The 27,589-nt window shown below is 44.0% G+C and overlaps 1 protein-coding gene across 2 annotated transcripts; it reads left to right on the top strand.

The window, feature by feature from the left end:
* The first annotated feature begins 3,241 nt into the window (after nucleotides 1–3,241).
* LOC144082721 (protocadherin-18-like) lies at nucleotides 3,242–27,211 on the top strand. 2 transcript variants are annotated; one of them, XM_077610044.1, is made up of 16 exons: nucleotides 3,242–5,882; nucleotides 6,604–6,659; nucleotides 7,493–7,662; nucleotides 8,827–11,127; nucleotides 11,252–11,341; nucleotides 17,501–17,636; nucleotides 17,758–18,622; nucleotides 18,710–18,784; nucleotides 24,972–25,091; nucleotides 26,285–26,349; nucleotides 26,430–26,508; nucleotides 26,584–26,634; nucleotides 26,713–26,779; nucleotides 26,855–26,905; nucleotides 26,974–27,032; nucleotides 27,108–27,211. In XM_077610044.1, exons 1-4 carry the CDS (start codon nucleotides 3,432–3,434, stop codon nucleotides 9,750–9,752), a joined length of 3,603 nt encoding a protein of 1,200 aa, XP_077466170.1. In that variant the 5' UTR covers nucleotides 3,242–3,431; the 3' UTR covers nucleotides 9,753–11,127; nucleotides 11,252–11,341; nucleotides 17,501–17,636; nucleotides 17,758–18,622; nucleotides 18,710–18,784; nucleotides 24,972–25,091; nucleotides 26,285–26,349; nucleotides 26,430–26,508; nucleotides 26,584–26,634; nucleotides 26,713–26,779; nucleotides 26,855–26,905; nucleotides 26,974–27,032; nucleotides 27,108–27,211. The 2 variants fall into 2 exon arrangements, 1 of the variants encoding a protein (XP_077466170.1); XR_013303317.1 differs by lacking the exons at nucleotides 3,242–5,882; nucleotides 6,604–6,659; nucleotides 7,493–7,662; ... (4 more) ...; nucleotides 18,710–18,784; nucleotides 24,972–25,091 and adding an exon at nucleotides 25,437–25,716 and having other exon boundaries at nucleotides 26,584–26,608.
* The last annotated feature ends 378 nt before the right edge of the window (nucleotides 27,212–27,589 follow it).

Genomic DNA, 27,589 nt, shown 5'->3' with positions numbered 1-27,589 from the left:
TTCACGTCACCTCAAAATGAGCCATTTTATGACCGTTTTAATCCCGTAACATTGCGACACATGTCGTTCGGCGTGGCAACGGGCGATGGCTGGCTTCTTTTGTCTTTCTGCCGTTATGACCAGATCGCGGCAGCAAGGACGCGCGATTGTGCGGCCCAAAAAACAGCCAGGATATGCTATTGTGTCGCCCCAATAACAAGCGGTATCAGGTATCGACACGGCAGATGCCACACGTGTGTCCGTTGAAGAGGAGGGCGTCGCCGCGGCTTATTTAAAAGACATATTGTCATATTTTTTGGAGCAGGGGTGTCAAAGCAATTCCAGAAAAGGGGCAAGAGTGTCCCCATTTTGGCTCGGAGCGGATCGTTGAAGTCATGAATAAGCGGCACCTGAGCGATTTCTCTGGCAACAAGATCGGATTGCTTGAAAAAGTGCCGTCTTGGTGGGCTGGAACAAAAATGGAACAAAAATCGGCACATGGTGGAATTGCTTTGACACCTGGGTTTTATGCAACGCGCGGTGGGCGAGAGAGCGACAGACATGCACGCACACACACACACACATGCAAAAACACACATTCCAAAGAGCGTAGCAAGTATTTTGAACGTTTTCCAAAAAGGCCGAACTGGAGATTCTTTTCCGTTCGTATCTTTCTCCGCTTTTGAGTTGTGGTGTCAACATTTGGGGATTGACCCGCTTGTGCCGTTTGCTTTCGGCCAAGAAAAATGCTGCTTTGGACTTTGAAAATGGCTTCTCTTCACTGTGGAAAATGTACAAAAGCACTCACATGAGTTCAGGCAACAGAAAAAAAGGAGAAGAAAAGAACAGCCTTCCCTCATTACAGCATTAGCCAAAAAAATAAAAAATAAAAGGTCTTTGCAGTTCTTATTCAGTTTAATGGATTAACAAATCCTCCTTCTGTTTTTCTTTGGGTTAGGGTTAGGGGCTTCCTTTTTGCATACCTCTCTATTTAATACAAAATGCACATACTTTTACAAGGATTTAAGGGTGAGTATTAACAATGCTGGAACAAATGAAGCTAATTCCATCTAAAATATGCTTCTACTGTTGACAAATTCAAGTTACGAAACTTGCGCAAGCCGTTAATTTCGTATGTATAGGCGCTACGCTGCAGGGCATTTATCCTTGATTGTTTTCCACTTTTTGCCACTTGACTTTGAGCCTGAAGGAAGCATTTTTCCAAATAGTTTGCACGCTCCAATGCGAGTCGGGCTGGCATTTTGTATTTGCCTGACTGAGCACGCTCCATTAAAGCCCCCCGCTTCCCTCCCATCTCCCAGAAGCCAATGGCAATTTGAGGGTGACGGACGCTCACGTGCCTTTACATTCTCCATGGGCCCCTGCCTCCTAAAGCAATAAATAGAAAATGGATATAGTGTAGGCTATGGGAACGACTGCGCCAATGATTCGGTCACATGAACGTACTCCCGTTTTCTTTTTCTTTTTTTGCCAACGAAGCGTGCTGCACGGTTCTCAAATTCCGACATGACTCCTCCATTGGCGTCAACCTAGTCTGCACAGATTCTCTTAGGGGTGAGGGGGGTTGGTTAGGGGCTCCTCGCGCCGCCTCTCCACCTGCTAGGCTTCCTTTGTCATCAGATCTCCTGCCTAATTTCAATGACAAAGTTTCTGAGGCCTTCATGCGACACCCCCCACTCCCTGGAGCTCTTCTTTGTAATTTGGTGCTCCCCCCGGGGCAGCTTCACTTCCCCGCCACCCTCTTTGTCGTCTCCAACACTTTGTGATATTATTAACGCAGAAACAAATGTACTCCGTCAGACTATACCTTCTATTTAGACTATTTTTCATGGCGCGGGTTTGAAAAGAAAAACAAAGGTGGCTTCAAACTCTTGTCTGAGCTAAAAACATGACTTGTTTTGATGGTTTTTTTTAAAAGGTATTTTGTGAAGCATCCCACGTGTGTGTTTCCTCAGAGGCTCCCATAAAGAAGGGTAGAAATTCTACAAATAAGATAAAAACTTCCCCCAAAAATCCATCACAGTAAAGACGGGTTAAGAGATGAAGACCCCCAATTATTTACCCAGCGGAGAGCAATAAGAACAGGTGTTCACAGATGGGACTCACACCCCCAAAAGAAGCTGATTTGCTGGAATTAAATGGAAGCTTTCCAAAGTGAATCTGAGAATGTAATTAATAATTGGATTCTAATTAGTGACGACGACATAAAGACCGCACAAAAGATCTCTATTAGTGATTGAGACCTCAATGTCAGTATAGTCATTTTAAAAAATGAATCAAAATTCAAGATGATCGGTCATTTGGTGATGTAAATTTTAGTCTTTCTAAATTCTCTTTAGGATTTCCATTTTTTTGCAAAGAGAAAATGATGTTGTGTTTTTTAGGCTATGGTTATAAAAAGCAGTTCATATCTTAACATTACCAGGTGCTTATTTTGTCTGTTGCTCCAAATGTTACTGGTACTTTAACGTATAAAATCTTGGTTTCTGATCAATTACAAAATGCAACTTATACCCCAGTACGATTGATATATTATAGACATTTTCCTTCTTCATTTTGCATTCTTTGGCTAGTGCGGCTTATACTCGGGTGCGACTTATATGTGGAAATGTGTAAGGTATCATTTTGTTTACCGCTTTGGTACCATCGTGTCAACACTTCTTTCCAGTGTTTTTCTACATCTGAAATATGGAATGTACATTCCGGATGTTTTGTATAACGATATAACGTGGAATGTCTGTAAAGCTGTTTTAAATCTGAAAATAGGTTTGCGGGTTGCCCAAATAGTTGCGGTTATATTGGTCCTATTCCAAACAAATCCTGGTATCATAGTGGTGGTTAACATTCAAGTTTGTCGCCTCGTTATACAAAGACTGAGTGACACCCAACAAAGTTATTTGGAGGGCACACGCATGCATTGAGAAGCAAAGCACCCCCCCGGTTGTTGTGGTGGCACACGTCGCGAATAAGCGTTTGTCTGAGACGTGTCTGAGCCCCCGGAACCCTTCTTTTGCTCCTCCATTGTTGTGGCACACTTTTAATGCTGCCTATTTTAGGAGGAGGGGGCGTCCTCGCACGCTTGTAGTACTATATAGTACGCCATTTCGTGGAGCGGGGGGAGGGTTTGGAGGGGGGCGACGCTTGGGTGGCTGCTGGCTGGAAGGAGCGCACGCGCGCACGCGCCCTCGCTTTCACTCGGCTCCTCTTTTTTGGTGTCCCTCGGATTCACTCCCACTCAGCCAGCGGCGAGGAGCGCACGGTGCGATAGGACGCTCGCCTTTCTCCCGTTTTGGAAAGATTTCCCTTTTTCCTCTACGCGTCCGACTTTTAGAGGACAGTACGAGGATTATCCAAGATGTTACTCGCTTAATGAACGAGGATTTCTTCTTTTTTTTCCCCCCCTCTTGCCCACCCACCCCAGAAAGGCAAATATGCTGCTGGCGCTGGCGCAACTCTTTCTTCTCCTGTCGGTCTTCAAGTGCCTCCACGGGAATACCCTCAAGTACCAAGTCTACGAAGAAGAGCGACTCGGCACGGTGATCGCACGCTTACGGGACGACGCGGCTGAAGTTTTATCCCGAGTTCCGAGCTCGGTTCCCCTGCGCTTCCGAGCGATGCAGCGGGGGAGCGCCCCCTTTCTGTCCGTCCGGGAGGAGGACGGCGAGATCAGCATCTCCTCCAAGATCGACCGCGAGGCGCTGTGCCAGCAGAACGTCAACTGCTCCATCGAGTTCGACGTGGTGACGCTGCCCACCGAGCACCTGCGACTCTTCCACGTGGCCGTGGAGGTGCTGGACATCAACGACCATTCGCCCCGCTTCTCGCGGGCCATCGTGCCCGTGGAGATCTCCGAGAGCGCCGCCGTGGGGACGCGGATCCCGCTGGACGGCGCGGCGGACGCCGACGTGGGCGACAACTCGCTGCACGCCTACGCCCTCAGCCCCAACCGCTTCTTCGAGATCGACGTCCGGACCAGGACCGACGGGGCCAAGTACGCCGAGCTGGTGGTCACGCGCGAGTTGGACCGGGAGGTCCAGCCCGGCTACCAGCTGCAGCTGACCGCCTCGGACAACGGCGCCCCGCCCAGGTCCGGCTCCACCTTGCTGAAAATCAGCATCGGCGACTCCAACGACAACAGCCCGGCGTTCGGGGAGCAGGCGTACGTGATCGACTTGCCGGAAAACGCGCCCCCGGGGACCCTCCTGGTGGACCTGAACGCCACCGACCCGGACGAGGGCCCCAACGGGAAAGTGGTGTACTCTTTCAGCAGTCACATCCCGGCCAAGGTCTCGGACGCCTTCCGGATCGACCCGGACGACGGCCGCGTCACGCTGATCGAGAAGGTGGACTACGAATCGGCGTCGTCCTACGAGCTGGACGTTCAGGCGCAGGACCTGGGGCCCAATTCCATCCCGGGTCTGTGCAAAATCGTGGTCCGAGTGGTGGACGTCAACGACAACAAGCCGGAGATCAACGTGGACCTGATGACCCCCGGCAAGGAGGAGGTGGCCTACGTCTCGGAGGGCGCGGCCGCCGACACCTTCGTGGCGCTGGTGCGCGTGGACGACGGCGACGCGGGCCTCAACGGCGAAGTGACGTGCCGACTGCACGGTCACGGTCACTTCCGACTCCGGAGGACCTACGAGAACAACTACGCCATCCTGACCAACGGTTCGCTGGACCGCGAGAAGCGATCCGAGTACAGCCTGACGGTCATCGCCGAGGACCGCGGCTCGCCGAGCCTCTCCACCATCAAACACTTTTCCGTCCAGGTGCTGGACGAAAACGACAACCCTCCGCGTTTCCAGAAGGAGCGCTACGAGGTGTTCAAGTCGGAGAACAACTCCCCGGGCGCCTACCTGATGACGGCGGCGGCCTCCGATCCCGACCTGGGCGCCAACGGCCAGCTGACGTACGCCCTGGTGGAGGCTCCGGTGAACGGGAGCCCCGTCTCCACCTACGTGACCGTCGACCCCTCCAACGGGGCCATCTACGCTTTGAGGAGCCTGGACCACGAAGACGTCGGCCGCATCGCCTTTACCGTGCGGGCCTCGGACGGCGGGACCCCTCCCCTGTCGGCCAACACCAGCGTCCTGCTCACGGTCCTGGACGAGAACGACAACCCGCCCGTCATCCGCTCCCCGCCCCTCCGGAACCGCTCCGCCGAAATCCCCGTGTGGAGGTATGCGCCCCCCGGCCGGTCCGTCGTCACGCTCGGGGTCACCGACCGTGACTCCGGCGCCAACGGCGAAGTCGTCTGCTCCATCGCGAGCGGGAACGAAGACGGCCTGTTCGCCGTGGATGCCCGGCGCTGCGAGCTTCGGACCAACGGCAGCTTGGAGGGAGCGCCGGGGGAGGCCGTAGAGATGGTCCTGGAAGTCCGCGACCGGGGCGTCCCTCCGCTGAGCGCCTGGGCCTTCCTCAAGCTGACTCTGCGGGAGACGGCGGACATTGTCCCGCCCCCGCACCCGTCGGGCAGCAGCCCCACCTCTGGCGATGTCTCCCTCATCATCATCATCTCCCTGGGGGCGATATGCACCCTGCTGCTGATGGTGATGGTGGCGTTCGCCATGGCGCGTTGCGGCCAGGAAAGGAAAGACCCCAAGCGTAACTACAATTGCCGAGTGGCGGAAAACAGCTACGAGAAACACCCCAAGATGCCCACGCGGCATATTCACAAGGCGGACATCACCCTGGTTCCCACCGTCAACGGGATTCTAGCGGCGCAGTCTCACCCGCGCTCACCGCCGGCCTCCCCCGCCCTGGGGAGCGCGCCCAGCCACCACAGCCGCCAGTCGCTTAACAGCCTGGTCACCATTTCCTCCAATCACGCGCCGGAGAGTTTTGCCCTGGAGTTGGCGCACGCCACGCCTCCCGTGGAGGTAGGGAATGCCACTACTTTTTTCACGTCGACCTCAGTCTTTTAATAACGCGAGTGAGTGGTTAGCGCACTCGCCTTAACGTTCTGAGATCGAGGGTTTGAATCCCGTTGGGTCATGACCTCGCTGCGTTCTCCCCGGACCCGTGTGGGTTTTCTCCGGGCACTCTGGGTTCCACACATCCCAAAACATGCTTGGCTGATTGAACATGCTAAATCAGGGGTAGGGACCCTATGGCTCTCGAGCCATATATGAAAAATGCCATATAATAAGCTGTGATCGGCTGGCCACCGATTCAGGGTGTCCCCCGCCTCTGGCCCGGAGACAGCTGGAATAGGCTCCAGCACCCCCCGCGACCCTAATGCGGATAAAGCGGTTGGAAAAATGAGACGAGATATAATCATTGCCGAGTATTTGAGTTGAGTTAAAGTTAAAAAGGTGCTATATCTCGAGCCGTCTTCCGCGCAGACAGACGGACTCAAACGTAGCCATTGTCTTAACCTCCCCACCGCCCGCCCGCCCGCCCGCCGTTCATCCAGTCACGAGCCTTCCCCCCTTTTTTGTCCCGCACCTTCATGTAACATTGTCATGTGGCCTTGCTTGTGTGACTCCATTCATTTGTCCCTCTTCATTTTTTTCCTTTCTTTTTGTTCTGTTTTGTTTGTCCTTGTTTGTTGTCGGGGGATTGTAGCAAGTTTCACAGCTTCTGTCCATGCTCCATCAGGGCCAGTACCAGCCACGGCCAAGCTTCAGAGGCAACAAATACACAAGGAGCTACAGGTAATACACAAACATTTAACGTGCCGTATTTTGCTCACTTTAAGTGGCACTTTTTTCAGGCCTGTGACTCAAGTTCGACTTATGTACGTTTTTCCCACCGTTTTTTTTAGGCTAGAGCAGGGGTCGGGAACCTTTTTGACGAAGAGAGCCACAAACAATTCATATTTCCAAATGTTATTCCTTGTGAGCCATACTACCAATTTAAAAGTCAAAATACATACATGTAAACGAGTGCCTTTTCAATTTTTGCGGGTAATTTCACCACTTTTAAAGTGGAAAAAACTGAATACTTTCTAAAAGAGTCTTATGCTGTTGCTAATCAATGAGAGGGTGCATTCCAGAAGAGTCTACTGCAAAAAAATGAAGATTAAAGCAAAAAAATGAAGATTAAAGCAGTTCTAAATGTAATATCTCAGTTCTGTCAACAGCGATTTCCATATTTTACCTCACAGGTTAGCAAAGAGCCAGATGCACCCATCAAAAGAGCCACATGTGGCTCACGAGCCATAGGTTCCCTACCCCTGGGCTAGAGTTATCCAAACAATAGCTAATGTTACACTAACAGGTGCCTTTTTGTCTAATTTTCCCTTTTTTTACTATTACTTTAACATGTTCTGGGTTTCTGATAAAAAAAGTATATCCCCAACCCTGACTAGGCATCAAAAATAAACAAATGAATTGGAAATATATTTGGTGGTCGTTTCAGAAGCCTGTCGGTGTTTGGGTTTAAGGTTCTGCCATTGGTACCCAACCTGGAATAAAAATGTTAATTGCTGGTGAGGAATGCACAAAAGTCCCCAAATATGAACATTTGGTTTTTTTGTTTAACCCAGATATGCTCTGAACGAGATGGATAAATTCAGTCTGAAAGACAGCGGTCGCGGCGACAGCGACGCCGGTGACAGCGACTACGAGGCTGGCAGAGACTCGCCTCTGGATCGACTCCTTGGCGAGGGATTGGCCGAGCTTTATCACCCCGACGTCCATCATAGAGTACATGCAGGTACACTCTTTCACCCCAACTCGCCATGCAATTTTATTCTCTCTTGTCAAATTTTCTACTTCTATTATTTATTTACCCATGACCGCAATATAGATACACATCTGATACTCATTATTCATTTGCATTTTTTGGCTTTAAGACGACATTGTGATGAAAAGGAGATGTTGTGACTAGGATAACAAAGGCACCCCCCCCCCTCGGTCACTGCGTTGCAAAACAAAAATCATTGATTTTGAATATTTCAGATGGGCACACTGAGACTTGCCTTGCACTTTTCCGCCCTAAGATGTATAATAAATGTGTATTTCATGTTAATAAGGGAATAATGAAAGCCTCCAAGGCAGAAGTGAGAAGAGCACACGCTTTAATGAGGGCTTTCACTTGGCATATTTGATTTGTCTAATGTATTCTTCTGATATTTTCCGTTCGATGTATTATTTAAAAGGCTGACATAAAAGCGCGATGCTTTTAACTTTGAATGGCTAATGAGCGTTGAACAACCATGTTAAGCGTCTCTAAACAGGGCTGGCTATTAGTCTAATGAGATAAGATTTCGACAAAATACCTGACAAGAGCAAAGTATTGAGTCACGTTATGTTTATTAACATAGCCCATAATCAGCAGAAAGATTGCAAAGGGCTTCAATGGACGCGAACCCTTGAGATTGTGCGTGTTTTTGCTCCCAAAATATTGGAATACTCAATTTTAATGGCCATGGATCTGTGTCAGTATTTCGAATTGCTTTTTAATACTTCTTCAAAAGATTTCATCGTTAAATAAATGACAAGAGTGGAACACTATAGTCCTGAAGTACTGTACTGTTCGTATATTTCAGTTACCGTATTTTCCCAACTAAAAGTTGTATTTTATTTCATAGCTTGGCTGGGCCAGAGAGTAGTTAAGTGTAACTTTGTTTGTTTTTTTCTGAACACCGACAGCCTATGTTTTTTTAAGGCTTTACTGTTAAATATTGTGGAGTTAGCCCCTTGTTGTCCATTTTACCATTGGTACTTGAATGCATATTTGTTCTTGCTTTCTATTCAAATACAAAATGGCGCTCCCATTTTGTGTATTCTTGGGCCGGCGTAACTTGTGCTCGATGACGACTTGTAAAATATGCCACATTTCCGGATTTGTTCCAAATATTTGCCACTGTATTTCCAGGAATGAGACTGTGCACGGAGGAGTGTCGCGTGCTGGGCCATTCCGACAAATGCTGGATGCCCCCCGGCGCTCGCCCGGCTTCGTCGCCCTCCTCCTCCTCCTCTTCCTCCGACTATCGAAGCAACCTGTACATCCCGGAGGATCGCCACGCCGAGGAGCCTCCCGAGCCGGCTCCCCGGCCGTGCGCCCGAAACGGCCGCGGCCGCAACCGGAGTTTTTCCACCTTCGGAAAAGGCGCCGGCGGCGGAGAGGGGGACGCCCGAGACGACGGGGGTCGCCGCGAGGCCGGAGACGACAACGACGACGACGACCTCTGCGGAAGCACGTCGTTGCTCTCGGAGATGAGCGGGGTTTTTCAGCGTCTCCTGCCCCGGGCTTTGGACTCGTACGTCCAAGTGGAGGACGAGCGCAAGGTGGCTTCCCCGGGTCCCATCGGCGTGCCCATGACCGGATCTTTAGACCGAAGGAGGGCTCATCTTCCGGGCAAGGCCAACCTGTCCGCCCACCAGCAAGGCGTGGCGGCCTGGGCCGCCAACACCCACTTCCAGAACCCGGGAAGCGGCGTCATTCCACCGGGTCAGCATCCGGGATACCACACGCTAAAGCCCGGCACCAAGCTGGGCTGTCCCAACAACTCGCAGGCCGCGAAAGCCGGGCCGCAGATGAACGACAACCACAACCCTAAATCTCACGGCGGCGGCGGCTCAGTGGGCGCCGGGCCCGCCGCGATGCAGCCTTCCCAGGGTCCCGTGCCAATCCCGGCCTCCAAGTGGCTCCCCGCCATGGAGGAAATCCCGGAAAACCACGAAGAGGATGATTTTGACTGTGCGCTGAGCCATCTGCAGGGAAAACCCAACGAGCCGGTGGACGCCAGCGAGCTGGTGGCCGAGATCAATAAACTTCTCCAGGAAGTTCGGCAGAGCTAGACCCCCTCCCGTTTGGCGTGGAAATCTGCTGGACACCCGTGGCTATCTTTAATCCTAGACCAGGGGTGTCGAGCGGCCCCAGGGTCCTTCTGCCTGACAAGGACTTTGTCGCTCGTTCTTACTGTACATACATGCTTTTAATACTTGGACACGGATGCCGATAAAAACAGAATTTTGTGAGTTGTGTGATCGAGGGTGTGCACCCGTTTCCTATCCACAGTCCTATTTGTTGTTCATCCCGCTCGGCGTCAAAATGGCGTCTTCAATGCCAGCTAATGAGTTAACAAGGAACCTTGAAATGCCCCAAAACCAACAGAAAGTCACCTGGAAAGGCCTGGAAGTCAGCCCAAAGCGAGTCATCTATAAGAAATGGCCCAGAAATCCCCCCAAATGATCCAAAATTGGCAAGAAGTTATCTGTAAGTATTCTAAAATAACAAGGACGGAGTGAAAAATGCCTGCCATTGACAAAGATAGATGTCCAAGTGACTTAAACAGGCCATGGATGGTTTTGACGTCTAGTGCCGTCAATGGAATGGCCACGAAGTGAACTTTCTGGGCCCAAAATCAAGTGGTGCAAGATCTAGTTGGCCCGAATAGCGCCCACCAACCCAACTGAGTTTGACACCCTTGCCTTCGACGAAAGAGCTGCGGGAAGTGTTTTATTTGAGATATAATAAGGAAAAGAGAAATAGAATTGTTGTACAAGTTGAATTTCCAATGTTTGAATGCTAAAGATCCCAAAAATGTTTGTAATTATTGGATGGTACACAATGTACATCATTCCACCGTATTTATCTTTGTATTTTAAAAATACATTTGTAACTTATTTATACAAAACATGTAAATACATTTAATCAAATCTATTTCTATATATGGAATGCATGTTCGGCCAATAGCATCGAATCAAGATTAACCTGTGATGGACATTCTGCTTATTTAAACGGTTTTTGTACTGCAATTTATTTTCCTTCTTAATATATTGTGATATTATCTATACGAGAATGTATTACTTTTTGTCATTGTGCAGCCTGTGGAAAAAAAAAGAGACGTCCTGCAAATAAAATGCCCTAAATTAATGAATTTCCTGCCTAAACAATTGTTTCATTTGATTGGCATTCGATTGCACCTTCACCACCAATGAGACGTCGCCGTGGTCATCACGTGACTGTGGCGGTCCGCCCTCAGCCAATCCCCGCCTCTGGCGTCCCACACCTGTTCCTCATTAGCTCTGCAATACCTGCCTGGCATTGCCATAACTCTGCACTTTTATTTGTTACTTCGTGATTTCCGACACCAATGCTTTTGTTTTGAAATGAATTTGACATCATACTCAGTGCTTCCCTTCCTTAACAGAAATGGGCTTTTGTGCAAAAGTGAGTTCTCACTGATGACATTGTGCTGAGGGAAAATATACACCATTGTTTTTTTCAAAATAAATCCCAAATTAGATGCAGCTGCTCATGACTTGATCACTCTTCTCTGATTTTTTTTTTCCAGTTCAAAATGAAATGTGGTGACCAAGACCCTGCTCCCCCAACCCCACTATATAAAGACAAAGCAAGTTGAGGGCAAATGGATTCGCATCACGTGAGTCAAGCTTCTTGCCGCATACACACGTGTTTCGAATGAAAACAAACATTTATTTGCACCATGTCTGGATGCAATATCCTGAAAAATTGCATCCAAATTCTTCCCCACAAGACTTGTGCATTGTGAAGCTGCACTGTCATCTAGTGGCGTTTCGAATTACTTCATAGAATGGAATAAAACTATTGCTACTTAGTTAATAAAATGCAACTACATTCATTAGAAAAAAAAGCTGGGTGATTGTAGTACTTTTTAGGCATGCCCTAATTCATTTATTTATTTAATATTGTCATTAGCATACTTCTATTTTTGTGAAATGGGGGAGCTAACTACTGTTTGACCTTATCTTGATAATAAACGGCCAAAATATTTATGAATTTACCCATTTTCCGGATTGGGGGCTCCAAAATAGTATGTTTTTCATGTGCACGTCCTCCATTTGGCCAGTGTGTGGCAGTAGCGGACCAGAAACATTCGTCGTATTGACACAAAATCAACCTCAGTGGTTTTATGACTCTTCTACCTTCTTTTTTATGCCCACGACGTTCTTCAATTCCTTCAGATTGATTTTTTCTATGCAAATCCAAAACCTAGTTGGGGGAAAATAATCAAAGTCTCAAAATTACAGCCTATTAAACTGGATTTTCCCACTCCATCCCATTCTGATTTCAAATAAGAAAATAAAAACGGCCCGCAAGGTCAGGGGTGCATAACTTTTGCCCCTTTTTTTGGTTATCCACTCTTTTCGACAGCAAGCTGTTACAATAACTCTTTTCTCCCTGCAACAACACACCTGAATCAAATGATTAGGATAGTGATCAAGATTCTGGATAGCTTGCTGATGACCTGATTATTTAATTCAGGTCCAGGACCGCCGTTGGGCACCCCTGCGCTTGGGTTTTCCCATCCAATCCTGAGGTTGTTCTGCCCGACAACCACTTTGTTGCTCATTCTTACCGTACTTGCAGAATCTAACACTTCTTTGTGCAGAAACCAAGAACAACATAGGTTAAAGTAACAATAGTACAATGGAGAACAACAGGCTAAACAGGCATCTGTTAACATAACCCTTTTCAGATCATAAAATTCAACACAAATAAATAGTATTTATTTCTTATTAGTATTTACTACTTTCAAAACCCTGTCACAGCTCCGTATACAATTAGCAGAGGATGACTTCAAAACAGTAATCTCTATATTTAGAGTCAAAGGAAAGTGGGTTTATTTTTACTGCAAATGTTTATCAAGGGCTTTTCATCTGGCGCACGGCAAGAACAACATGTCATTTATTTCTGGGGCTCATCTTATGGCATTTTGCTACTTAAGCAAACCTCAGACGAGATACTTAAACAGCAGCCACAACAAAAAAGAAGGGCTATTATAGATGGCAGGAGACTTTGGGCCCGGTGTCTTTTCAATCGCGAACGTTCCCTCAGGTCCTCTTGAGAGCGAGCGTCTTTAGAAGAATACAAATCACTTCAATTATTTAAACCACAGCCAAACCACAAAGGAATAAAAGCTAATATGGCAGGCTGTTTAACAGATAAATAAACCTGAGCATCAACAAACTGTGCGCACTTTTATTCTACATTTTAAAAGGGAAGGAGGTGAATGATTCTGGCTGAGAATAAAGCGCCACTTCACTTTTATGTGGCAGATTTTTCTACACATGCTTATCTTGCAGCGAGTAATGAGCCCACACAGGTAAACAAAGCAACTCCCTGGATAGGTTGAAGGGAAAAAGTTTCCCTTTCCCCCCCCCCCACTTTCGTTCGTCAGCCGTCGTTTGATCAAAGTGGGCCCCTTAATAGGGGTGGGGGCGGGTTCCGTGGCTCGGCGGTGGTGTCGCTTCCGCCGTGGAGAACATGTGATCGCAGAAAGAAACCAAAGGGAACATTTTGTTCCAAGATATGAAAGAAAGTCAAGGTACCTAAACGTATGCAAAAAAAAAAAATCAAACATCTACCTAAAACGTAAACGCACTTCCTGCATTTTATTTTGAATTTGGCGTGATAGAATTGCTCACCCATTGGCTAGAAGATCATGAATATTTTTTGTGTGCCTTTGACTCCCGTTTGTCATTGTTAAGATTTAGCAGTTTTTCCCAGTGTGCTTAAAGTCACTTTATTATTTCGTTTTCATTTTGGGCCTTCATTTGAAATTGTTAAGTTGTGTGTTGACGTGCATATGTTTTCTCAGTTACCAAACATTTGACTCCTCCTCTTCCTAACTCGACTTCAACAACAACAGAATATGTTTTGTTCGTATTTCATATAACATTGGTTGACGTTGATTATTTTTAAAGGAGTTTAGGGTCTTGTATTGAACATTTTTGGGACAAATGAGGCTAATTCAATGTAAAATGCGTCTCAAAATCCACGTTCCGAAACAACTTTCGGAAGAAATTCATTTCACAAGTTCAGGTTAAAGTAACAATAGTAAAATGGACATCTGTTAACATCACCGTTTTCCAGATAACTATAGCCTAAAAAATAGCATAGCAGACAGCGAGAGAGGGACAAAAAAACCCCAAAACCCATAAAAATGGCACTTGGGTATTAGTCGCCGGCCCACCGAACTCTGGTAAAAAGTGCAATTTATAGTCCAGAAAATATGCTAGTCATAAAAAAGCTGCACGCAGGTAGAACACTATGGAGAGAGCGAGAGAGGCTTAAAATGATATTGAGGCCAAATCCAAGATTTACACAAATAAGGGATTGACACCCCTGTGGCGGTGCAAAGCCTGTCTACTGTGGTGTTGTCATACTTATGCCAACGCCGCGGCGCCGTCTTCAAACACATTACATGACGTTTCTGTCTGCATCACAAGGTTTTGGAGGTTGAGACGGGTTAGGGAAATCTGATTGTTTCTTTAAAGATAAGCTCCAAATATGAGCTGTTAACCACCGTGGACGGATTTCTCGCGTAAGCCTCTTAGGGCGCAAAAAGACACACCTGGGATGGCTGCTCTCTTGGAACTTAATCTTATGCCATAACATCATCTCGCGATGAATGATCAAACAGACCCCGCCCGGGAGAGCCCGTAAAGGGGCTGAGATAGATGAGGCGCACGCTTTTGCAAAATTTGTTTGGAGAGATGCTGTATTTTTTGGACTAGCCAAAGAATGCGCAATGTAACAGGGAAAAAGATGCAAATCACAAGTTGCATTCTTGTATTTTCATTGATCAAAAACCAAGAGCAACATTAAAGTAATGGTAAAACAGAGAACAACAGACAAAGCAATGTAGCATATTAACAATTTTTGGATAACTATAGACTAAAAAAACATAAGCCAGAGAGAAAAACCCAAACATAAGTCGCACTTGACGACCATTGTATCATATTAATGTCGCAAATATATATCGGACAGAATGACTAAATTGCCGTTCTCATTTTTAAACATGTTAAAACCCTTTTTTTCTCCAGCTAGTATGAAAATGCATTACAAAAAGACATCTTTTATTCCTCCCATGTTCATATTTTATTTGATTCTCTTTCATTTGATATCCCTTGTGAGGAAAAGCAGTACCGAAAATCAATGATGCAAGTATTCTGAAGTAAAAGTGAAAATACTCGGCGTGGCTTACTGGCGGCAGAGTGAAGTTTATAATATTTTAACACTCCCGGCGTCTTCTTCTTTGGCCTGTTCTACATAAAAAGTCCGACAGCACGCGACGGGGTGTTTGGCGCTGCGGATTTAAAGCGTATACGTTTCCAGCGGAGCCCCGTGGAAATCCCTGTGGGACCCACAACGCCGCTTACTTCATTCACTAAAGCCCAATCAATTGATATCGGAGCTCAAATCCTCTTAGGCCGCTTGACTGGACTGAACTTGTAGAAAATCCGATCGCGCTTGCTAACTCGGACTCCAAGGAGGGCCGGCAGGAAGGAAACGGCTTGTTTTGATTTCATCACAAACGGGCCCCGCTTACCGTATTTTCTCGCATATAAGCCGCCTCCGCGTATAAGCCGTACACTTAAAATTGCCTGACAAAAGTTGAATTTGACAATTTCTCTCGTATAAGACGCCCCGTGATTCACAATTTTCACCTCCATATTCATGGTCTCAAAGACGGGAGTTGACGTATGGAACGTATTTGCTATCGAGTTCCATGTATGTGAGGCTTTGGCTGAATGCACTCATTTTTTTTAAAGGGAACTACACAGTCACCTCTAGAGCCAGCCCTTGTTGATGTGTTGGAATTTTTTGGTACAAAATCTCGCCGTAGAGGAGGAGCTACGTGACGGAAGATTTTGTAAAGTAAGGTGGCATCTGCATGTTAAAAATGCAATACTGTAGTGTCGTCCCAGGTCAGCCGTTTGTGGTTTTTTTTAATATCTAACATGAGATGGAGTTGGCGTGAATGCTGAAAAGTGAGTTTGCCGCCCCTGCTTTGCAGCTTCTCGCCGTTGATTGGCAAAATGAGGTTACGACAAACCTGAAAGGAAAAGGCTATCAGCAAGGATTAGTGTCAGTCAGCGCTCGGCGCTAACGATCAATTACGACGTCAGTCGGACTCGTGGCTGTCAGCCACTAGAAAGCACGTGCTGTCTGTCATGTTTCCCGTGTCTCCTACGCCATCCCGTCCTATCTTCTATGAATTATTAGCCGCTTTTTAAGTCGTAGCCAAGTGTGCGGTGGACTCTGGGTGGAAAAGAGCTGGAAGAGACAGATGGGAGGTGACAAGATTCCCACAAAGCCCTGTCAGAACACTGAAAAAGGATGATGAAAGCCTGTCAACATTTAGGGAAGACAACCATTTTTTGGGGCGCTTTTAAAACAGCTCCTCATTAAAAAAAATGTAAATCACCAATTATTTTAGACGTTGTCGTCTTGTCTATGAATTATTTGGACATGACACAAGTTGGAATGGAAGATTATAGTACATATATTTAGGATAAATCGAGTTGCTTGCTTTTCTCCATCTGTTTTGGCAGTACAAACATTATATGCTATTTTTTTTAAAAAACAACAAGGCATATGTATTATATTAAATTTTTGGTCTGCTGATTGGTTTATTATTACCATCTCTAAATAGGAATGTGTGTGTGTGTCATAAAATGTGACATCGCAAAAACCGACCCTCTTCGTTTCTTTTATTTGGTGACAAAGAGACATTTAACAGCAATGACTACATTATCTATTTTTATACACTTTCTATGCATCATGTAGGCATGGCATGAATGAATTAACTTTATACGTGTATTCTTCTGTTTGCAGTGAATTCATTTGTCATTCAGAAAACCAAGCGAATATGGAGACACTGTTTATTCATGTCAAAGCTAAATCCCAATATTTGTATGGCCTTTAAATGTACAATAGCGTCGGAATGTAAACTAGCTTTCTAGCGGTAAGGCATTTGCATTTTTGTTTCTCTCAAGTGCCATATCGAAGGTATTTGCGAAGCGCTGATTTATCCGGACAGCTTATCCCCTCCTGTATGTCTAATTCATTGCCCTCATTCTGTCTCCTCTTGAAATGGACATTTCTTCCATGCTTTCTTGTTCCCAGTTAGTGTTCATCACATTCAATTAGTCAAGTCCTTGTTCATTGGCCCCCCCTCCAGCCCCCACGGGCCCCCGCGGGCCCCCACGGGCCCCCGTGCTTGCGCAGTGACAGAACGTAAATGCAAAAGATGCAGCGTTTGTTTTCGGGCCAGACCCGAAGCGCTCGCTAACGGGAGAGCGTCGTTACCGCACACGAGAAGCAGGAAAAAACATGACAACTTTTCATGGAGCCAATTTCTAAAGCGCCTGCCTTCATCAAAGGCGTGGATACGAGTCACCTCACTTAGCAATGTCTCTGTATTTGGAAAGACAGCAGCTATATTCAACTCAATTGAAAGCTTTATTGTCATTGTACATGCATACACATACTATGGATTCCAGCGTACAGCGTAGCCGGATAGTTATGATATACGTAGATTAATTTACAATACAGCCACGCTTGATGGTGCTACGGAATCAGTATGAAAGTGAAATATTGGGTTGGGAAAGGTGGAAAAAAATGGTGGCCTTTGGAAATGAATTTGACATCATACTCAGTGCTTCCCTTCCTTAACAGAAATGGGCTTTTGTGCAAAAGTACGTTCTCACTGATGACATTGTGCTGAGGGAAAATATACACCATTGTTTTTTCAAAATAAATCCCAAATTAGATGCAGCTGGGGTGGACAAAGCCATGGATCCTGAGTGCAGGATTTTGTCCCAAGCGATCCAAGCCGGACCGTTGAAGCGACGGGGCTTGTGCTGAAACAAGAAGCACCTGACTGCAATCCACTTGATTCCACATTGGTAAGAACAGTGTCTTCTTTATGGCTTGGAAGGAAAAGCCACATTCACTTTGGCCTTTTTTATTTTGTCCACCCCCGATCTAAATGGTCTGCATTCGTGCCTGATTTGTATTATGAAACAGGATCACGGGAATAGTCACCAGCATCAACGTTAACGAGCGCCTGCAGTATGACGGACAGCCGGCACCAACAGCATTTTGCCTTCTTTTTAAGTGTCAATGAGTGGGAAATAGTTTTTGCCAGCACCCTCAAGTAGCCCGCCGCTGATGATGTGTCGCCGCCGATCCCCGGCTCCACTCGTGTGTCCGAGCCAATAACAACACCATTTCGATTTTGCAGCTTTTCTACGGTGATGGTGCCTTTGGCGGTTTGATCAGAGGCGGGCGGGCGGGTTCATCCGTGCTCCTGGCCCACAGCAGGTCGACCGCTCGCTGTCGTCCCCGATCAAAAGCCATTTCAATCCATTTATAATGATAGGCCCAATACATATGTAGAAACCCTGGGGATCCATTATCCCGATTCTTTAGTTGCTCCGCCTTTGAACCGGGGCCCCGGATGCAGCGGGTGGCGGCGAGAAAATGCGTCTTCCTCATCACCTTTGCCCCTGCTTCTGTTTTATCCCGCCATCAAGCGTTTGTGCCTTTTAAAGCCGGGATGGCCAATCTACGGCCGGCGGGCTAGCGGTGGCTCGCTAGGTCTGACGTTGGGGTTCGCGAGGTTTTTCCGCCGGACAAGCACATTGTCGCTTATTCGTAATATACGTATACATACTTTCATTTGATTTTTACAAGGGCACTTGAAACCAGAGTCACGCTCTACTGCCCTTATCTCAATTTCTATTAATTTCAGTCAACACAGCACGTCAACAGCAGCCACCGAGTTAACGAAGAACCTTAGAATGCCCCAAACGAACAGGAAATCACCTGGAAATGGCCCAAAATCAACCAATAAACAGGAAGCAGCCCGGAAACTTCCCAAAACCAATAGGTAAGAATCTAAAATTTACAAAAAGTGACCTGTAAGTACCCTAAAATAACAAGAAAGTGACTCATTGCCTGCCATTGACAAATATAGATGTCCAATTCAATAAGACAGGCTGTGGGTGCTCATCGTTCAGTGCCATTGACGCTGCTGGATGACAATGGCAGGGTAAGTTAACTTTTTGACATTCAATGGGCATTTACGGTTGGATTTTCCAGACGCAAAGATGGGCGGATAGCATGAGAAGGAATGTAGCTTGACACGATATTTTCTCCAATGTGGAAGAAAAGCTAATTCGCAATATCAGACGAGTGACAGCGTATCAAAAACGCAAGTTTAAAGCGGAGAAGAAAAAAAAATATTTTTTCTGTTTTGTTGAGAACCAAAGAAGAAAACTTTGATTTCAAACTGAACCAAGAGACACGTCTATATTTATGGTAAATCAGAAACAAGATGTACAAAGAAGGCAAAATCAAAGCGCTTTTAAGTTGAGGTTGAATAGGAATCAAAGTTGGAGATCTGCCTGTCATATTTTCAATACTATATATGTCTCCGATATTCAGATACAACTAACTGAGATCAGGAAAAAATAATCCTACACCCTTTTTTCTTAATTTATTACTCAACTAGAAAATGCAGTATATTTTAAAATGTTCAAGTCATGCAGTAAAGTTTGCTGTTTTGTCTCCAGCAAATCTAAAGGGCCTAACATGCTGAAATATGGACCAAAACTTGCAGACCTATAGAGCTTGGTGAAAAATTGGAACATTTTACAGTCTCTCAAAAAACCTTCAAAAACCCTAACCATCAACAGCGCCCCCTCACAACCTTTAAAATGGCGTCTCCATTCAGTTTTTTCAACAGACTGCTATGAAATTTAGCGAATCGATCCCTCGTGCCGAACTGCACAAGAAAATCTCTTTCAGCCATATCCAAAGTCCACCAGGAAGTCATCCATTTTGGATTAAAATGGGGGAAAAAATGAGCCATTTTTGACCAGTTGCAGTGTACGTATTGGATTTGATGGATCCTAGTTTGCACTGTAGTTTGCCACATTCCAAAAAGGCACGCGGCACCATTGCCCTTTTAAGAATGTTGTCTTGTTAGTGTTCAAAACAAACAAAAGGAAGCAAAATAATGATGAAAAAAAAAAAACAACAGACATGGCTTGTTTCTTCCCCTCATAATGGTTAACAGAGTAAACTCTAATTGCTGTATATTCATGAAACCCAAACAGAATATCTTCCTTTTTTTCGCCCCCCAAAGACAAATTACAATAAAAAATATGATACCGCGGCCAGCGTATCTCGCATTAAACCAGATTTGCAAGCGATAACGGTGTTCTGGCACTGTAAACAAAGTCCGGTATAGTATTTTAATCATGTAATACGTGATCTACTTTATGGTACATCGGAGCCCCGTGTGCAAGTGTTTGCTTTTACGTGATGAGCTTTTCTTTAATTTAGGCTGTAAAGGGAATCCGCCAGCATAAGCATCTCTGTGTGTCGTTGAATATGAATGAATCCATCGATCAAGATGCGCTTCCTTCCTAAATATCATTTGAACAACAAGGTTGCCTTCTGGACCCATCTGTAATTGGCAAGCTCCCCTCTTTTCTGCTCCACTAAACTTGATAGCCTTTTTGCTCCTGACCTTGCCTTTTGTTGTTTGCCCAGACCGTAGCTCATTTTGCCGCAGCGCCGCACTGCGCTCGACCCCGCGGACGCCCGGGGCCCGATGGCGGGCGGAGTTGATGCTCCGTTAAAGGACGGCCCGGAACGTTCACTGGTTTATTTACTCTTTCAAAGCAGCAATTATTGGGAGGCACGGATTTGACGAGGTCACCCGCATCTATCTTTCGGGGGAAATTGAGAAATAACGAGCTGCGCAATCAGCCAAAATGGTTAATTTTGTCTCTATTTGCTGTATGAATCTTGGAATACATATACTAGAAAAAAAAAATCCTACAGCAGAAAAAAGACCGAATGCTTTGTCCAGCATTGTTTTCATATTGCGTCTTCTAATTTAGCAACATTTTTATTATATATAGTCTGAGCCGCTTAGCTTGAGGTGGGGGTGCTGGAGCCTACCCGACGTGAATATTCCATTTCAGCAATTGTTCTACTTAAGCCTTTGTTCTACTTTGTTTGAATTCAGTGATTGAGTACTGCATATTTGTATCCACATGCATAACAAACGCACTGTGTTCATGGGATTATTTTAATCCATAATCTGATCAAAACCAAATGCCATTTGAGAGAATTTACCTGCAATCCTCAATTTGGATTCTGAGGGCAATTTCACAATTGCATTTGAGTATTATCTGATTTTATTACTAAATTGCATTCATTGATTAAAGGCAAGAAAATGTTGACTGGCTCCTATTGAGCAAGAGTTTGAATTTTCCTTTTGCAGTCATAATTCCAGTTATGATATATACGCCGTGAACAAAGAGGATATTTTTTGCTCCAATTTAGGCAAACGAGTGTTTTTTTTCATAACAAATATGAAGACAATCCGGTCCAAATATGCCTGAAAACACCCCCAAGAATTTGTGCTATTTGGCATTTGCGAGCTTGAAAGTAGAACATCCAAATCCATGTTTAGCAGCAAAATAGATCCCCTCTGATAAGTCCAAGTACTTTGTTCTTGATCCACCATTACTGTAATGAAAGCTCATCTAATCAAATCAAAGGATCGAGCGCAATGACGGCCATTTATAATGAAATCGCTCGCCGCAAGAATAATGAGAGGGGGAATGCCAAAATAATAGAAATGCTTGCGTGCGCTCAGGCTGGGAGGAACTTCTGTGAAAGTACAAAATGGGGTGATCAAAAGGTCATGCATGTAATGTTCAAATAGGACTTGTTTTTTTATTATTATTATTGTTTTTAGGGGGGAAGATAGATCAAATGTAGGTTAAACAACCATCCACACAACGTTGCTTCTAAACGGCAAGTTAATTTGTGTCATTTCCAAAGTATCGACGCAAGATTAAAATGCCTCAAAAGTTTCCATGTGAATACAGTTCTACCCCCACTTACGAAATATCCAGGTGACAAAAGGCCACTATTTCAACGACGAATGGCATGCAAGCATGCCATTTTGGGTACAACTGACATCACAGAAATGCTGGTATTTCATAGGCTAAAACCGTTCTGGCATTTTAAATGGTCTGCTCACAGCCATTGTCTATTTTCTCAAAATATTGGCTTTTCCCCCACTTATATAACGTCCTCAAAATGAACTGCAGCGTTTTTTTTTTGGGAAGGGGGTCATATTGTTGAAGAAGATTCTTTCTAGTGTGATGTGCTTGATCCAAAGCTTCCTTTCTAGTGCGCTGCACTCCATCTGCATCAAACGTTCCCCAACCAACAGTGGCATCCTCTCCAAACACTTAAATTGAAGTCAATAGGAGCCTCTCCTCAAAGGCGCGCTGTTTTCCAGAGCCACTCAAGCTTTTTAGCATTTGTTTATTTTAAAATTTCAGGAGCAGCGCCTCATTTAACGGCGATCGGACCCCGCAGAACCGGCTTAATGTGCGCCGAGGATGCGGGGCAGGCTTTCATTAAAATGCAGCGTGTTTTGGGAAAAGAATCTGAAACGGCGGCCATGCAGTAAACATGAAACCGTGATTTGCCCCGACAAAAGCGGCTCCATCGCCCCCCACGGTCTCGTCGGCTCTACGACCATGCGTTGATCGCGGGTGACGCGCTAAGTGTCTTTAAAACCACGGTGAAGTCGAGTGGAAGACAACACGCAACAGGATGGGCTCTGAATTATGCAACCTGGAAACAGAGAGACATTGTTTGGGTTTTAGCCACGCATGGTCTGGTCTCGCCGGCACCCCGTGCTCGCGGACACGTCGACACGTAAACGGACTTTGTTTGTCATTTATTCACGAAGGCCAACCTCCGTTAAGTTCCCCCCGCTATTTAAAAATGCAGGAGGACGTCGTGTCGGATGCATTTGTCCTCAAAGTGCACCTTAAATACGACGCTAACGGGAAGAGAACGGGACGTTTAGTGAACGCGAGTTATTTATTCAAGTCCAGGCGTCACCTGATGCCATTGAGTCGGAGACAGACGGTCGGCGAGCATCCGTCTTGGGCGTTCTCTCTTAAGGCGTGTTCAGAGCGGGAAATCCCATAATTCCAATTCTTCTTCTATTTAAGTTTTGAGGGAACTTTGATTTTGGGGAGAATTTGCATTTCTTTTGTATCTTGAAACCAGTGGCGGTCCGTGCATTTTGGGGTAGCGCCTTCTATCGGAATCAATCCAACCCTCAACTATTTTATGCCTATAAAACCTCTACAGCAGCTACAGCTGCGACACATAAAAAAATCATCAATAATAACCTCATACAATTGCATACCTGTCAACCTCTGCCGATAACTGCCCTTATAAATGATTATTGATTCCCCTTACAAACCCCCCAAAAACCTTACAAACACCGTACGACTCGTAGATATTCATAAGTAGAGGTACCACTGCATCATGTTATTAGAGGTATACAAGTAGATAAAGTACTTCAAAATCCTAAGTATGTTACATATATTTTCACTCTTTTACGCAGCTACAGTAAATGAGGTGTTTTCAAAATAAAGCAATATCTCCCAGAAATGATTGACAGACAAAACCGAAGAAACACACAAACAGAAAAATGCAATTGGATGCTGATTAAAATTTAAAAAAAAAAACCATCTAATTCAGTGCACCAAAAACATCAATTCCCCATTTTAGATACAGAAAGGAATTAAAACTTAACGACAACTTCTCGCTCCAACTGGAACTTGAAAGCATGGCACGTTGTGCGTTCCATTCTGTAAATGTCAGATGACTCTTTGAAATATTTGCCATTTGTTTGTAAACTCGGTACTCCAGGCGAGGCGAGGAATGCTGCGACTTGCCACAAAGCCCTCTTTGGCACGCAGGTATTCCTGCTCATTTGTCTCCCCAGCCTTTCTCGCCGTGTACTTGCGCGTTGATCTCCCCTTAATCCGAGGAGACAAAAGACGAAGCTTTTCACGCGACAAGCAATTAATTAGATGTCTGTGCCGCCTTCCAGAGCTCTGCCAGGCCTACGCCGGAAGAAATGCGGGGTGCAAATTTGTCCTGGAGTAATCATTGTTTTGTTTTTTGTTTTTAGAATACCTTTACAACGTGGCAGTTTCTATTGATTTGGCTATTATTAGCTTTGGAAAGAGATGAACACAAATGGATCTATCTTCTCGCTGCTTATTATTTCTGCCATAAGAGGAAAACTTTGTCAAAATTTGCATCTATACATGGTCGTTTTTTTTAAAGAAAAAAAGCCTTACTATACTATGTCATTTTTTAAGAAAAAAGCCTTACTATACTGTCACTTTTTAAAAGAAAAAAGCCTTACTATACTATGTTGTTTTTTTTAAGAAAAAAGCCTTACTATACTATGTCATTTTTTTATTTTGAAAAAAGTTAAGACCTACCGTATGCATGCATGTACATTTATGTGTATGTATGTATATATGTGCTAAGAAACACGCTTATTTAATTATATATTTATTCATGTATTTATTTCTTGACCTACTTATTACCTATCTATTTATGTCTAAAATGCCTTTCCTATTCCTGCATCCTCACCCTCTTGCCACTGGAACAACGAAATTTCCCGAATACGGGATGAATAAAGTTATCCAATCCAATCCAATCCAAAGCCTTACGATACTATGTCGTTTTTTTAAGAAAAAGCCTTACTATACTGTGTCGTTTTTTTAAGAAAAAAGCCTAACTATAATATGTCGTTTTTTTAAAGGAAAAACCCTTACTATACTATGGGTTTTTTCTTTAAAAAACGACATAGTATATTTAGTAAGGCTTTTTTCTTAAAAAACGATATAGCATAGTAAGGCTTTTTTTTCTTAAAAAACGACATAGTATAGTAAGGCTTTTTTTCTTAAAAAACGACATAGTGTAGTAAGGCTTTTTTTTCTCAAAAAACGACATAGTATAGTAAGGCTTTTTTCTTAAAAAAACGACATAGTATAGTAAGGCTTTTTTCTTAAAAAAACGACATAGTATAGTAAGGCTTTTTTCTTAAAAAAAAACGACATAGTATAGTAAGGCTTTTTTTCTTTAAAAACGACATAGTATAGTAAGGCTTTTTTCTTTAAAAAACGACATAGTATAGTAAGGCTTTTTTCTTTAAAAAAACGACATAGTATAGTAAAGCTTGTTTCTTTAAAAAATGACATAGTATAGTAAGGTTTTTTTCTTTAAAAAACGACATAGTATAGTAAGGCTTTTTCTTTAAACAATTGACCATGTATAGTAAGCCTCATCTCATCTCATTTTCTGAACCGCTTTATCCTCATCAGGGTAGCGGGGGATGCTGGAGCCAATCCCAGCTGTCTCCAGGCCAGAGGCGGCGGACATCCTGAATCGGTGGCCAGCCGATCTTAGGGTACAAGGAGACGGAAAACCAGGCACACTGTATAGTAAGGCTTTTTTCTTTAAAAACGACATAGTATAGTAAGGCTTTTTTCCTTAAAAATGACCATGTATAGTAAGGCTTTTTTTCTTAAAAAACGACATAGTATAGTAAGGCTTTTTTTCTTAAAAAACGACATAGTATAGTAAGGCTTTTTTCCTTAAAAATGACCATGTATAGTAAGGCTTTTTTTCTTTAAAAACGACATAGTATAGTCAGGCTTTTTATCTTAAAAAACGACTTAGTATAATAATGCTTTTTTTTTCTTAAAAAACGACATAGTATAGTAAGGCTTTTTTTCTTAAAAAACGACATAGTATAGTAAGGCTTTTTTTCTTTAAAAATGACATAGTATAGTAAGGCTTTTTTCTTAAAAAACACATAGTATAGTAAGGCTTTTTTTTCTTTAAAAAAACCCACATAGTATAGTAAGGCTTTTTTTCTTTTAAAAAACGACATAGTATAGTAAGGCTTTTTTTCTTTAAAAAACGACATATTTCCACTTTCAATATGGCGGGGCGATGTGGGCGTGGCCTATCTTCAAGGCAGCGGTATAAATCAAGTACATGCGCAGTGCCTCGTCTTCTCCAACAGCCATGTCCATGCTGATGGCCGTGTAGCACGCCAACGAGGTATTTACTGGCCTACGTGCATTTTTATCACGCTACCGGCAGATTTTTTAGGAATCAATTGAGCAAAACCGCCAACAAATCTGTAAGTTTAATGCCAGGTTGACCGCACCGTCGACGATTTAAGTTTGGGCTCTGTGCCACATGTGACAAGCTATCTTAGCATTAGCGTCACGACAACGCTTTCCATTTGACCACGTCAAGCGTCGTCTTGATGTTAATACTAAGAGATCTACAGTCTGTTTTCTCCATTGTCGAGTCGTGTTTAAAAGACTTTTAGTGGATTCAAACAAAGCCGAGATATGAACGGACAGTTTGTTAGGTAAAGGCTCACTCAAAAATGATGTATGTACTGATAGTTTTCACTGCGAGTGCTAAACAAATCATTTTAATCAAAAATTGTTAAGCCAACTTTTTCCTAGCTGTTAACTTCAGTCTGTATATTTAATCGCCTTGTCTGGAAAAGGGAAATTAGCACGGAGCACTCACTAACTTATTTTCATTCTTTAGCTTGATCATTTATTGTAAGATTTCTCTTGCATGCAATAATTGTTTGTGAACTCCCAAATAGCGTGGTTAAATCAAGATGCAGCTCTTTCCGTGTGCCCCAGGACACTCAAACCCTTGAGGTTACAGGTAAAACTAATCTCATCTGTTGAATCTCCATTCTCTGTATATGACAACTTTTGCTTCTTTTTTTTTTTTGCACACATCAGGTCCATGTCCAGGTGATCTTCCCAGGTTGCCCACTTGAAGATGATGCCTCTCTTGCATGATGTGGCGTCTCTGAACTCTGTAAGATTTCTCTTCCTGTATTAGTTGTTTGGCAACTCCTAAATAGCGTTGTTAAATGAAGTTTTCTCCGTTTAGCATCATCTTTGGTCTTCTCATCAAGGTAAAACTAGATTTAACAACAAAAATGTAAGTCTATTTGTTGAATCTCCAGTGTCTATATATGCTAACTTTTGCTTCTTTTTTTTTTGCACACATCATGTCCAGGTGATCTTCCCAGGTTGCCCACTTGAAGATGATGCCTCTCTTGCATGATGTGGCGTCTCTGAACTCTGTAAGATTTCTCTTCCTGTATTAGTTGTTTGGCAACTCCTAAATAGCGTTGTTAAATGAAATTTTCCCCATTTAGCATCATCTTTGGTCTTCTCATCAAGGTAAAACTAGATTTAACAACAAAAATGTAAGTCTATTTGTTGAATCTCCAGTGTCTATATATGCTAACTTTTGTTTTTTTTTTGCACACATCAGGTCCAGACTTTGGAGGGTCTCCAAGTGATGCCTCATCTCTGAATGCAGTCTTCTGAGAGGTTAGTTTATTGTCGAATATCCAAGTATTTATCCAGATCTATTTTATTGACTAAATTTACTCTCCCTCCTCTTAGGTAAAGTCCAGTTTTCTGGCTCATGGTGACCAGATCCTTAAGGTAAAGAGGATCTCACTTCTTTTCTTCAGTCAGAAATTTTAATAAAAGAGATTTGAGTGTCATTTGTCTTTGTTAAAACACTTGGAGAAAAAAGACCCAAGACCCTCAATGGTCTTTTTTTTCCTTTAATTTTTGGTGGTTATATTCTAAGTCTTTTATAATAAACCAATTTTTTTTTGCCTAAGTGTTATGTTGATTTTTTTATTATAAGTCACGTTGAAATTTTTCTAAGTCTTTTAATTGATTAAATTTTTTTTTGTGACTAAGTGTATGTTGAAATATTTCTAAGTGTTTTAAATTTTAAAAAACTGTTTTTTTTGCCTAAGTGTTAGAAAAATTTCAACATGTTTTACTCTTGTTGATACAAATGTATATTTTTGAATAAAAACTTTCAAATGTCAAGCCACTTGTTTTTTCTTCATATAACTAGCAAAAAAGAA

The sequence above is a fragment of the Stigmatopora argus genome, chromosome 9, assembly GCF_051989625.1.
Source record: "Stigmatopora argus isolate UIUO_Sarg chromosome 9, RoL_Sarg_1.0, whole genome shotgun sequence".
In the NCBI taxonomy this organism is placed as follows: domain Eukaryota; kingdom Metazoa; phylum Chordata; class Actinopteri; order Syngnathiformes; family Syngnathidae; genus Stigmatopora; species Stigmatopora argus.
The sequence above is the reverse complement of the archived record's forward strand: the minus strand, read 5'-3'. Positions and strand labels throughout refer to the sequence as shown.

Bases quoted from the DNA above. Each gene is read 5' to 3' on its own strand.
- LOC144082721 (XM_077610044.1), top strand. From the start codon at position 3,432: ATGCTGCTGGCGCTGGCGCAACTCTTTCTTCTCCTGTCGGTCTTCAAG. The intron at 5,883-6,603 runs GTAGGGAATGCC...ATGCTCCATCAG, and splicing joins ACGCCACGCCTCCCGTGGAG to GGCCAGTACCAGCCACGGCC. The intron at 6,660-7,492 runs GTAATACACAAA...TGTTTAACCCAG, and splicing joins AAATACACAAGGAGCTACAG to ATATGCTCTGAACGAGATGG.